The sequence below is a fragment of the Nestor notabilis genome, unplaced genomic scaffold, assembly GCF_000696875.1.
Source record: "Nestor notabilis isolate BGI_N333 unplaced genomic scaffold, ASM69687v1 Scaffold1467, whole genome shotgun sequence".
In the NCBI taxonomy this organism is placed as follows: Eukaryota; Metazoa; Chordata; class Aves; order Psittaciformes; family Psittacidae; genus Nestor; species Nestor notabilis.
The window spans coordinates 1-13,057 of NW_009935851.1; the positions used below are offsets into that span (position 1 = coordinate 1).

The following is a 13,057-nucleotide window of genomic DNA, read 5'->3' on the forward strand; positions in this document are numbered from 1 at the left end:
GGAGGAAGGAGGTGGAACTGCTCTCTGATGTAACCTACTTCGCCCTCACCACTCTGTCAGGTAAGGCGCTCCTAACTTCCTATTTAGCGTTTCTCCTGAATGCTGAATGAACTGTGTGTTGTGACCACCAACGGGAATGACACTGCCCGGCAGTGGTTCTCTTAAACGTGGGGGGTTGGTTTGGTTTGCTTTCCTATAAATGCCTTTTAGTAAATACAAAGCCACACAACAGCCAGAACTTGGGAGATCAAATGCAGCAGTTTATCAGCCCAGACAGATGTTCTGTTAAATATGGATGTCCTTTAACAGCAAAGAGGTCTTTTTTAAAAAGGGATGCATGACACTATGAAGAAGCATCCCTGCTTTAAGCCTGAAGCCACTGCAGGCAGGGCTGCTGCAGATGCTGAGGTAACCATAGTGCTCACCTCATTAAGCGCTTCAGCACCTCCAAACCCCGATGGTTCTCACCTGGTTCAGGAGCAGCCTGTCTCCACTGCAGTTGCTGTCTTACCCTGCATGTTCTCTGTTGCACACATTATTCAGGTTACCAGACGCTGGGTGAAGAGTATGTTAACATTGTTCAAGTTGACTCAACCAAGAAAAGGGTACCTGCCTTTCTTCGACGGGCTGTCTTTGTTGCTCTTCACACTGTAGTACCTTATTGCTTAGAAAAGGGATTACAGCACCTGGAACACGAGCTGCAGACAGAAGCTGATGTGTCTAGCACCTTACAGAGCAACCCAGCACTTGGCTTATCCAGTAGGACCTTAATACGAAACTGGATACAGAGACAAGTTGGGGAGCTTACAGAGCAGCAGAAGAAGAGAGTCTTACAGATCGTGTATGTTCTTAAACAAAGCATTCCTTTGCTTCATCGACTGCATCTGGCAGTGTTCTACATAAGTGGCACTTTTTATCACCTGTCTAAAAGACTCACAGGAATCACATATGTAAGTATTTCTTGTTCGAAGACAGCATACACTGCAGTATTTTGGTCTCCTTTGGGATGCTGTGTGTGTAAAAGTGATACAGAATTTGGCTGTAGCTGATTGCAATAGGGGTGAGAGAGCATCTTTAATACCATGCAGAGGGGTTGTGAGTCCCTGCAGCCAAAAGGTTATGGCTAGTAAACATGAGTGCAGTCAGAACTTCACACCCTGTGTAACTTCAGAACACTAGCTCCGTGTGTCTTCGGCAAATACACAGGAAGTGAGAAGTCACCTTAATAACTCCATGGGAAATACTTAAATATAGTTTTGAACAAAAATCAGCACATTTAGCTAGCACTTCTCTATATGAATAGCCTAATTTCATGTGTCTTCTTAATAAGTATCCTTCCAAAAAACCATCAGCCACTGGCCCAGACATGTGCGTAGACACAAGACTCCTCAACGATTGCCAATGTTAATGTGGAAAAAGAGGTGTCTGTTTCTCTGAGCTACATCCTGAAACCAAACCCATCAAAGTAGCAGTTCTGATGGACAGACAGACAACTCAAGTCAACTGATCCTTGCACCAATGGCAGTTAAGTGTTGCCTTACTAAAATGCATCCAGGACACATTAGACTTCCTGAGAGACAAGGGTTTGGTAACTCCTAGAAACATAGCAATTTATTGGACAGAAGTGACAATCCCAAATTATGGTTATTGATGGGGGGGGGGTGGTTTATGGTTTCATCAAATCACAGTAACAAAACATTTCTATTTCTGTGAATTATGTAGCTGCATTTTGGAGGACCACAAGGAGAAGACAAAAGCATTCGATCAAATTACAAGTTTCTTGGAATCATTTCACTCTGCCATCTTCTTCTAACAATTGGTGTGCAGATGTACAGCTTCAAACAGAAGCAGAGAGCACGGCAGGAATGGAAACTACACCGCAACCTAGCTCATCAGAAGTATGATGGTTTTTACTTACTAGGGAAGAGGCGGAAGCAATGGTGGGAAACGTAGCAGCTTTCTTGAACAGGGAGCTACTGTCACCCCTAACTGGAGTGACAACTTTGGCTAGGTTAGAACCTGATGTAACAGTTGAAGAATTCCTCACTGTTTGAAGCATCTCTTTGCGTTAGTGTTTTCCCGAGATCTTCACAAAAAAGGGTTAATACTTGAAGAGAGGATTTACTTTAGGATTGTGTTATTAAATATTTCTTACAAGCAGGCTACATAAAACTAAGTAATATATAACTATGTTAACTAGAAATATGACCAAGGAAAAGACTCCTGGGCGCCAGTCCCGCTGCACGCTGTGTTTGGAAGAACGGAGACATACAACAGCCACTCCTTGTGGCCACCTCTTCTGCTGGGAATGCATCACGGAGTGGTGTAACACCAGAGTAAGTACTGAGGGACAGCTGGAGGCTGGAAGGGGTAAATGTGATGAAATTTCTACTTGAAAATGCCTCTCAGCCTGGGTGTTGAAGTAATAACACCCTTTCTTTCACTAAGGCACCCAAAAGCCCACGAGAGTCTACCAGAGCCTATAGATTTTGTTAGAACAGAATGACTGTACATTACATAGATGAGGTAAATAAGGTGAGCAGTTTTCTGTCCCAACCACTGAAATGCAATCAGCCTACTGTGGAAGCCAGACATGGAGGCAATTCCTTCATCTACAGACCTAGGCTGTAATTTGACTGTAAAGAAACAAGAGTGGTAACGTTCTGAAGCCACCTTCACCTGATTTCCAGTAAAAAGGCATAAGTGAGTTACAACCAAACTGAGCTAGCTCTTATGCGTGGTATTTTAAACTTTGATTTTGCACTGGATTAATGAAATACAACAGAATTTTAATCCATTAAGGATTTTATAGACACTGTGGAATAAGACATATCTAAACAGTTGTATTTTTTCCCCTAAACTTTTAAACAGAGCAATTCATAATGTCTAATTTTTCCTCTTGCAGACAGAATGTCCATTGTGCAGAGAGAAGTTCCATCCTCAGAAACTGATCTACCTACGTCACTATCAACTCTAAAGGAAATAATCTGCTGTTTGATGACAATGGCCTCAGCTCTCATACCCTTTATGAAGTTGTCATACAGTTTGAGTCAGTCCTAGAAAAAGACTTTATTAAAACTGGTAACTGCCTGTGCAAAGTGGCACTTCATTCCTGTTGTACAGAATAAATGTATTTCTGCCTTTACCCTTCTGTTTCTTCTAACATGGTTCTTGACTGTATTAAAAATATGTCTCTCTAAAAAGTGCTTAAGACAAATTTAATAGTTTTCTTCACTTTGGACAAAGAAGAATTCCAATCAGATTCTCATTCTCTAAAGTGTAGATAATGAGTCTTCCAACCTTTCATAGCTTGCCTGAGATACTAGGAAGGTTCTATGATTTCTAAGACTCCCCTTCTCCTGTAACATGATGCTTCCATGCTGTAGGCTTCAGGGAAAAGGACAAGAGCTGAACAGATCCTCAGTTTAACTGCAGTGGAAGTTCTGATGATAAATGTACATGTACCATTCTTTTTTCATAACAGGTTAACAATAAGGCAGGTTTCCTTGATGTGACAAACCATGACTTAAATCAACAGAAGCAAGAAACGCAAACCCACAGTAAGACACATTAATTTGCACACTCGTCTATTAACATTCAGCTTCCAAGCTCAAAGCTTGTCTACCACTATTAGATATCAAAGACTTCTCATCAAGTATTCTAGACACTTAAACTATAGCAATCTAACAAGTGGTGTTTCAGAAAAGCCCTAGTACGTACACTAAACTCAACTATAAAATGTTAAGTTTGTAACACTGCTTGAGTTTGTCTGTGTGATGTTTTCTAGTCTAACATGGGGAAGAAGCCAATTTCAGCCATGAGACGCCCTCTGCTCCTTATGGCAATAAGGGTGATGTAGCTAAGACAGTACTTGAGAGTATAGAGGAGGAGGGATTTGGCAGCACCACCTCATCAAGTTTTATTCCCATAAGTTAATATTAATCCAGTTTTACAAGTATCTGGGGAGCAGGGAAAAAGACAACTGTTAGTTAACATCCTGTCATTCCTGCATGACAGATAACGTGCAAGATTGATTTATTTGTATTCTTTAAATACAGACGGGGAGAAAACACCAGATGATCCACTCCGTGGATTGTGAGTTACAGTTTCAGTAAGTCTTTCACAAATGGCACTAAACGTGGACTCGGGGTAGCAGGGGAAGGTGTGCTACAGTAAAAGCACTTCTTTTAAGACGGTTATTTGTACTGCAGAGATCTTGGTCAGCTAGTTAACAATTAAATCTCCAAGTGTTATCACAAAAAGACCCAAAAATTACTTTAACTTTTCATCATAGCTATAAATGGAATTAAAAAAACCAAACCCAAACAGTTGCTGGTATCTATGCAAACCCTTCATCATTACTGTACAAAAGTGATCTTCAGAGCTGCAATACCATCCCTTTTGTACACCAGAAAACTTTCAGGCACCCCTCACCTATCTAAAACTGTCAAGGCAACAGTGGGAGAAAAATGCTCCTTAGCACGAATCAAAACATGACTACCTAAGGAAAACCACCGCCTGATCTCCTTACTAAGAGAACAGTAAGAAAATACATTCAGTTGCACTGTAAACAAAATAGGAAACAACTGATGACTGGGCAGCATCTGTGAAGTTGTCAAGCCAAGCTTTTTGTGCATTCTATATGGGTAATTTATTTTTAGCACTTTTAAGTGATAAAAATAGAGCAAAGTTTAGCAAAATGCCATCAAACTTGTCTGGCTGTTGCATGCTGAGTCAGCCAGGGAACTATGCCATTGTCCCAGCACCACCTACTATCCCTACTTGAAAAGTGTAAATCCCACTGAATGCAGAGCACCTTTGCCTACCTGAGAACGAGCAGGCGTTCATCTCAAACTGCCACTAACGTTCAAAATCCAGTGGAGGTAAAAATGTCTAATTGGCAATGGATGGCATTATCGGAACATAGGAGTCATCCCAGCTGCTAATATTGATGAACATAATAAACGTATTTTTCTCCCCAATTTGGCCATATTATTCGGAACTGCAGCAACCTAAGACAGCTTCTCCAAGCCAGGGCTTTCAGATTTTTAGGCAACAAGCTCCAAGCACCCATGACTGGGACTTTCGTAAGGCCCTTTCTGGTGATGTGTTTCCATAATTTTAAGTTTTAACATTACTGGTTTCCACACTGACAATGAAACACATGAAAACAAACAAAAAACAACAGGTCAATGTGAACTAAAACTACCTGTCCTTTCCCCAGGATCACTGAACACTGAATTTCAGAGCTCCATAACAAATACATTTGACAAAAATCAGATGAAAGGGTTCCTACCTATATTTTCCACTTTGGTGTCTGTTGAAGTTGCCATTATTCTCCATGCAGAATCTTCAAAGAGCTAATCTTTTCCTACTTTCTGCCACTGAATACTCCCTGAAGAGTTGCAAAAGGCATTTCATGAAGATAAATTAAGAGTAATGGTTATTGAGAAGGAGCCATAAATACTGTTAGGTTGATATATGTATATAAAGATAGAGAACAAGTAAAGGGGGACACTGTCTTTTAATAAATTTTGGAATTAAAAATTCACTTAATAAAACTGCAGCTGTATCACATGAAAAAGTTTACATGCAGGTCATTTATCTCTGATTCTTTTTTTTCCCCACAGAAAATGAAAAGCTGTGTTAAAACCCACACCATTTATCTGCTGTGGCCAGTCTGGGTATATTCTGAAGGGGCTGCATGAAGTCAGCTTAAATTAATCAAGAAATCCTTAAGTATGAAAGAAACTCCAACTAGTAACAATTAAAATATATATTCTTATAATTCCAGGTCCTCAAAGGAATTTGTGATATTGAACAAAGTTTGAGTCATCATGAAAGAGCCCAATTTTAGCATCTGCTAGGAGATGTCATAGTGAAACTGGCATTAAAACCCAACACAAACGAGTTACTTGAGAAGCTATGAGTATCTTTTCCCTACTGCAAACCCCATAATTTAGTAGATTTCTTATTCCTATCTATATTTATTTGGTTATAACTCTGTAGTACCATGCATTTAGGAAACTGGCTTAGGTTCTGCATCTATTTAGGTCTGCTGAATTTGTCTATGAGAATAGCACACGGCCATGAAGCAGAAAACAGCATCACGTGTGCCACTGTACATCTTTCCTCCACATACGTGCACAGCACTTCAGGGTGATACTGAGCAGGAGAACTATGTAAGAATACACAACTCTAAGCCATCAATTGCTCCAGTGCAATGGGTCTTGAAAGAAATACATAATCCCAAATCCATGGGATTATCCAAAGTTTCTCCAACTGCTTACAAAAGATAATAAACTCAATGCAATTCGGTTAGAATGCCAGTTTCTTCAAGAAACTGATATTTCAGATAAAAATAGCACAATCCTTTAAAACAAAAATTCAACTGTTTTGTCACCACTCTGTTAATCATTTTTTATGAAGAAAAAAGGCATTGTTACAATGGCTCAAAATCGTTCCTTTAGTTAGAAGCAGAATTGGTCAACAGGTTGATTGCATCTTCTAGCTAGCAAAGGTCTTTCCAACATCATCTTTCCCTTTGTATTTCCTCTTGCCATGTGTGAAGGGTATATATCTGTACTTTATCATGTGCTGTAAAGAGAAAAGATCTATCTTTTAGGCAAGAAACTTATATAATATTTACAAAAAAGTTTTATGCACACATTGTAAACTACAAAGCACTCTAGAAAGACAGTTCTTCAGTATTGTAAAAGGTAAAGAAATATCTAATTGTACAGCAGTTTACATCCAAACAGGGGTATGAGCCCAGTCTTATAAACCTCAAACTTGGGTATACCAAACAGTTTTACGGTGCGGTAAAGACTACTCATTGGGGGAATCACAGGAAACTGGAGAGGGCACAAAGGTATTCATTCTTTACGACCCTTTAATTTATAACTTTGAAGAACAGTACCTAGCCATAATTCTGAGTGTCTGGGAAGGAAATTGTTTCTTTTTAAAATGCCAACAAACCGTAAGTTATTTGTTAAAACTGGTCTGAATGACTTGCCTATGTTCTTCTTCCCCTTTTCTTCACCTACCCTCTCATACCAACTTGTCAGAACTTCCCTTTTCACCCATCAGAGATCCTACAAGATCTCTATATTAAAAACAGCCACAGTTAACTGAAGAAAGGAAGTGGGTGGGAAATTAAGACTCATCATGCATAAAAACTAGATACTGAATTCTATGACCAAAACCTTCTGAAAGTGAGCATTACATTTTGTAAGGTGGTGTATGAAGACTTTTTCTACCAAGCATTTTTATTTCCCATTGTCAATATTTGCTCAAAGTTGCAAATATCCAACACTTGAACTAAGTTCAACTGTTAACTGTTCCTCTAGTAAAAGAAGCACGTGCAATACATCTTATACCTCTAATATGCTCAATTGGATGGACAGTTTGGAACAACACTGTAAATTCTGACATCACAAATGCTACTCTATTTTCAGAAAGTTACCTTGATTTGCCTTTTCATAGTGATACAAAAAAGCATAATGAAGTACATCACAAGGATTGGCCAAAAAACAGGAACGTTGAAAGCCTCGAAGAATGTACATGCCATAGCAACCAGGATTCCTTTAGTGGCAGAGTGCCTTAAAAATAATATTAACAATTAATCCCTCAATCACAGCTACCACTGATTTGATGCAAATATAGAGCATGGACAGATCCACTCACCAGAATTTAAACTCTGGGAGCCTTCTAATGAAAGGCCGAAATTCTTCATTTTGCCTTGTAGGTAAGGAAGGACCATCATCTGAAAAAACCCAGAAAAGAAACAAACCACAAACCCCTCACACTCATTTTCCACACTCCTTAGACTCCAGATTTTCTTTACTTTTCATCTTAAAAAAAAAAGAAAGAAAAACTTTCACTGTTGCACACAGGTTCCAGTTACTGTTTTAATGTAACTTAACATTGGTTTCCCCAAAGGAAATAGGTAACAGAAAGGAGCACCAGGTCACCTGAGTTACTGCGGGGATAACTTAAGTCACCTAAACCTTCCTTCAAGGCATAGAAAACTAATACAGTATGGAAAATGTTCAAATCCTGAAAATAATAATACTAATAATAGACATTCTATAGGAACTCCTGATGTCAAGCTCTATAGATATTTTGCAAGTCTAAAAATACGTCATGCTTCTAATGTAATGCACATCTTTACTGTATCAGGCAAAAAAAGCTGGAAGTTTGACTAAGTACAAAATTATAGCAAAATGAACTGAATTATTCGTCATACCTGAATCTTCCATTAAAGAGGGGTCTACCTTTGGCGACAAGAAAGCTATGAAGAGATTTAGGTGGTAGATTCCCAAGGCATATGTCACAATGTACCAACCCTGAAGCAGGGAGGAAAAAAGAGTGTCTTTCTGAAAACCATTTTCAGGTACTGATTTTTCAACAAGATTAAAGAATCTGGTTTTTTGCTTCCTTGAGAAGTGCTTTTCTACATCCACTCATTAACACAAAAAGTTTGCTGGACTTTTAAATAAAAATACTAGAAATTCTCACTGTATAAACTAAGCATTCTGACTCTATGAAAAGATCAACTCACCTTCATGAATCTATTTATTTTCTTTGTGCACCGACAGAAATGCATGTAACAGTTTTCACTTAAAGCTACCTAAATGACAACTGAACGTAATGTAATATAAATAAGCAAGATTTTAAAGAAAATCCATTAGCCTTTAAAGCTACATGTTTTCTAAGGTATACTACTGCAAACCTAATATTAATCGAAACAAGCCTCAGAACATGAGAGTAGTACAAATCCATCAATAATGAGGGTATCTGTTCTCAGGCATCTGGGCTCTATGTTCAAAATGTAAAGATCATAAAAGCAGCAACCAGCATAAACCCATCATTTTTAAAATCACCTTTGCAGGCTTCAAACTCTTAACTGTTTCTACTACTACCACTTCTAGAGTTTTCACATTCAATTTGCATTCTTCAGGTTTCAGGAATAACAAGTCTCAAGTTCATAACTGAATTGCAGGTTGGCATGAAAAAGAGGCATCTGATTAGTGGAGAAGTGGTCTGCTGCTGGCCTGCACTGATGAAAATGCTTAAAAACAGTTCTTTATGGTTTGCACAACAGAAAGTAACCACTGGTTCCTGAACATGTTGTTACACAGCTTTAATATTACAGTAAAAATTAATTGCAACAGAGTTATCAGACATTTAATATGTAATTCCATCACAACTAATGGAGTACTTCCACTTTCTGTTGCCATCAGGCGAATACCCTCAGGCATTCACACATTCTCCATTCTGAAGCAGGAAGTTTATCACCAACAAAATGTGTTCTTTCTTCAGACTATCTAATTTACCTTCTACTGTGTGCTGAATAACACAATATGTAATTCTGAAGTAATACCATGCTTCAAAAAACCCTTAACAAAAAATAGAACAGTAATATCTAAATCTACTTTAGCAGTAAATCCAGTTTTCTTACCTGCAGTAAATAAACTCTAATCATGTAGATAAAACTCAGACCCAAAGTTACAATCCATCGCACTGCAGTATATGGAGTAGATTTGTCTAACCAAGATTGGTAGATCTAGGAAGAAATATAAAGTATACATTTGTAAAATACATGATGCACAGTGAATAAAGTTTAGTACAGGGTAGCAATTAGAAACAGTAAGCATCTGTGAGGAGTATTTTGGGAAGGAGAGTAACATGAAACAGTTGTATTCTTCCTTACAAATAAACTGAATCACACAAACATACTTACAAGCATTTGAAAAGTTCTGTATTTTTACAAAGGCACACAAAAAAAAATTCTTCATGCTGGGGGCACCATAAAGCAATTTATTTTTTCAATATTTTATGCAAGTTTACTTTCCTTAAGATGAATCTGACACGAAAACTGAAGTCGTCACTCCTCATTTTTGACAATAACAACATATTTTCACTGTGCAATATCACACATAAGTCCATTAATTATTCCATTAAGCCAGGTATTATAATATCTATCTATTTTTTAAAAGACTTCAAAATAAGTATTTCATACAGATGTTAGTATTTGAACAACTCATCCAAAACATAACGAGTTTAATTAAGAAGCTGCATTGATTGACACCTGCTTCTAATGAAATCAGAAAAGCCTTACAGAAAACCAACCTGTCCGAGTCTTGAGAAAAATCTATAGACCACAGAAGGCTTTCCATGCACAGACTCACCAATACTGTCCCCTTCTGACATGGTTGCTGTGGAAACAAAGCATGATACATAGATAACATTTAAAACAGAAAGCTAAGCTCAGCGAAGCTTTACAGTACATTATCTGAACCAGCATTTACACGTGGTTTCTTCTGGATTGCCCTGTCTTTTTTAAAGAATTGTTCTTAAAGAGAGGTAATTTATTCCAAAAGAAACTAGTTTCCAAAAGAAACTGTCAAGAAAGCAAAGCAAAGGGTATTTACAAAGGCAAAACAGGATCCTGCCCATTTAGGGAGGAGGGAAAAAGAAATCCATACAGAACTGCAGGAATGAGCCTTATTAGACATCTTCACCTTGAGCAGGCAGGAGCTGAGTTACAACATCTAAGCACTGAGATATGAACTGCAGCACCACCTTCCTGTCTCCTCAGTTTCTAAAAGCAAAGAACAAAACCAAAATAAATACTTTTTAAAAAGCTGCTTAGGAGTTTTAAATACTGAGTGACTAGATAAGAGAAGTTCAGGACTCTGTACACCGTGGCTACAGACAAAAAGCTCTACCACAACCACCTAAACCAAAACCCTGGCCACTGCTAGAATTATTCAGAGAGTTTCTCTCTTGAACACTAAGAGCTTAGCAGTGACAGAAAAGTTGCATGCACGAGCAAAGCTGTGGAAGGGCCAGGATTCTGAACTCAGGTTAAAAAAACCGAACCACAGGAATTCATTTTCAGTACATACTCCTGCTACCAGTTTAAGAGCTTTATTTTTCTTCTCAGTTAACCTCAACCAAGTTTTACAGCTCCCTTCAAGATAGAAAACAAACAAAAATAAACCAGATTCTAAACAGAAACATTTTTGCCACATCACCAAAAGCAATTCCGACATTACTTCCTGGACTCCTCATCTGTGGGTGGGACTACATAACTCCGGGATAGTGGGAGTTCTTTCAGCCCTCTATTAATATCTCAAGGGCCTCAGATGATAATAAAGATCTATGAAACTTTACTAAATCAGAAAATTGTAAATTATCTCAGATGCTGCCATACAGTGACTGCTGCAAAAAATAATTACAAGCCAAGGCCAATGTGGGGAGGCACAGAACCTTAAAACAGTGCATTTCTTCTGTAAACATCTAAAAGCTACATTCTGTGGAATAATTAGTAAGGAGAAAAAAAGAGTCCTGTTATACTTCAAAAGATAAAGGGATTCATTATGAGGCTTCAGGAGCTGCAATCTCCTTTAATTCAAACTAAAGCAAAACCAAAAAAAACCAAATAGAAACTCATACAATAGAGATACAGACTTTTTCAATACAGGCAAAAGGAAGTAATTCTTATTCTCCCCCTTCACTGCACTGCAGGAGAAAGAAGTTACTCAGCATTATTAGCTGAGCATGATTTTGTGGCCCCCACCCCATTTTTTTTAATGTCCTGAAGTATATAAGCCATATCAAAAGATGATCCCTCTATAGATCATAGAGCAATTCTCTAAAGATCACAAACATAAAACCTCCCATATCCTCAACATTAATTTCACAGATACATCCATAGCAAATCTGAGCTATAAGCAGAACTAACGTTACAATCTTGTAACAGTTAACCTCTGCAGATCAAGTGAAGAATCTCATATGTAAGGCTACTGATGGCTTTATGATGGAACAAGCATTTTGCTTGGTGTAAAAATTACATTATTTGTGATTATGTGTGATTGTTTATCATACATAAGAGTTCTTTCACAGCAGACCAAGAAATACAACCAGCTAACACTGCCTGTTTTACTGAAAAGAAACCACTCACTGGCCCAGTTTAAGTAGCACAGACTGAACTATATCACATGACACAGTTTAGAATCTAAGTTAAGATTTCTTATCACATCAAAACTTTACTGAAAGAACATTTATAGTTAGATAATTACCAAGAAAAGCAGTCTTCGGCATTGCTTCAAAGGTAGTTTAGTCAAGAACACAGGTCAGAGCTCATTGGTTTAAGGGAATATTTAAATCTAACCAGTAGCAATCTCTCTTTCATAACATAACATTTTACCGCTCAACATAATGAATTACAACAACCCTTCAGCCATTCCAGTAAGGCAAATAATCAACAAGATATACAAAGATTAATAAAACAAACAATTGAATGGTTGGCTACTAGCGCAATACAAACTGCTCCAAAACTAAACCATATTAGAACATTTTTCTCTGCTGAAAAACACTAAGTAGGTGAATGTGTGACCTCCAACAACTAATCTTTTCAGCACAACTGTTATGGTAATATCACTAGAAGTAGCACTGCATCGCTGAGCTCTTAAATATTGTAGGACCTGGGGCAGTAAAGACATTCAGTTTTTGCCTCACATCATCACACACAGAGACACAGTTTTCAGACAACTCTCTGCTCTCGACATGGATTTTTCTTACGTTTGGTATACAAATGAGGCCCATAACTAGCAAAACCACATTACTGCTCATACAAGTTTCCTTATCTCATAGAGAAAACACCTTTGAAGAAGACACTGAAGCGATTTATTAACAATGGGATGAACGGACAACCTCATCAAAACAACCCACTGTTTTGTGTAAACTGTTTTTAACCCTAGAGCCCCCAGTATTTAACTGCGGCCTGTCAAAATTAGGTCTGGTCTGTCAGAGGCTCAGGACTGTGCAACCAGCAGCAGCTGCACAGCACCCGTGCTCCCAGCGTTTCCCTGTGACCCGCGTACCCTGAGCACCAGTTAAACCCAACACAAAGCACTTCGGGAGGGGCTAGCGGGCGGGCAGGCTGGCACTGCTGCGGCGCGGGGAGCCGAAGAGGCGGCCCTGGGGCAGGAGCAGGGCCCGCTGAAGCGAGGAGGGCCCGGAAGCGTGCTAGGACGGACAGCGCCTC

At 38.6% G+C, this 13,057-nt stretch overlaps 2 protein-coding genes across 3 annotated transcripts; one reads left to right on the forward strand and one right to left on the reverse strand.

The window, feature by feature from the left end:
- Window positions 1–5: 5 nt before the first annotated feature.
- PEX10 (peroxisomal biogenesis factor 10) lies at window positions 6–3,142 on the forward strand (the record flags this gene model as incomplete). The annotated part of the gene is made up of 5 exons (XM_010018014.1): window positions 6–60; window positions 544–950; window positions 1,723–1,898; window positions 2,201–2,336; window positions 2,906–3,142. Coding segments are annotated over 5 exons (846 nt in total), but the record flags the coding sequence as incomplete, so codon positions are not given.
- A 2,363-nt stretch (window positions 3,143–5,505) lies between these two features.
- On the reverse strand, window positions 5,506–10,606 carry RER1 (retention in endoplasmic reticulum sorting receptor 1). 2 transcript variants are annotated; one of them, XM_010018012.1, is made up of 7 exons: window positions 10,527–10,606; window positions 10,135–10,220; window positions 9,464–9,568; window positions 8,249–8,348; window positions 7,687–7,765; window positions 7,466–7,601; window positions 5,506–6,597 (listed from the first exon to the last, which is right to left on the reverse strand). In XM_010018012.1, exons 2-7 carry the CDS (start codon window positions 10,213–10,215, stop codon window positions 6,508–6,510), a joined length of 591 nt encoding a protein of 196 aa, XP_010016314.1. In that variant the 5' UTR covers window positions 10,216–10,220; window positions 10,527–10,606; the 3' UTR covers window positions 5,506–6,507. The 2 variants fall into 2 exon arrangements, with proteins under 2 accessions (XP_010016314.1, XP_010016315.1); XM_010018013.1 differs by lacking the exon at window positions 10,527–10,606 and having other exon boundaries at window positions 10,131–10,211.
- Between the last annotated feature and the right edge of the window lie 2,451 nt (window positions 10,607–13,057).

Excerpts from the sequence above, each read along its gene's own strand:
- RER1 (XM_010018012.1), bottom strand. The coding sequence starts at position 10,215 with ATGTCAGAAGGGGACAGTATTGGTGAGTCTGTGCATGGAAAGCCTTCT. Across the intron at positions 9,569-10,134 it reads TTTTCTCAAGACTCGGACAG|ATCTACCAATCTTGGTTAGA; the intron begins GTTGGTTTTCTG and ends ATTTCTTCCTAG. Across the intron at positions 7,766-8,248 it reads CTCTTTAATGGAAGATTCAG|ATGATGGTCCTTCCTTACCT; the intron begins GTATGACGAATA and ends GGGTTTTTTCAG.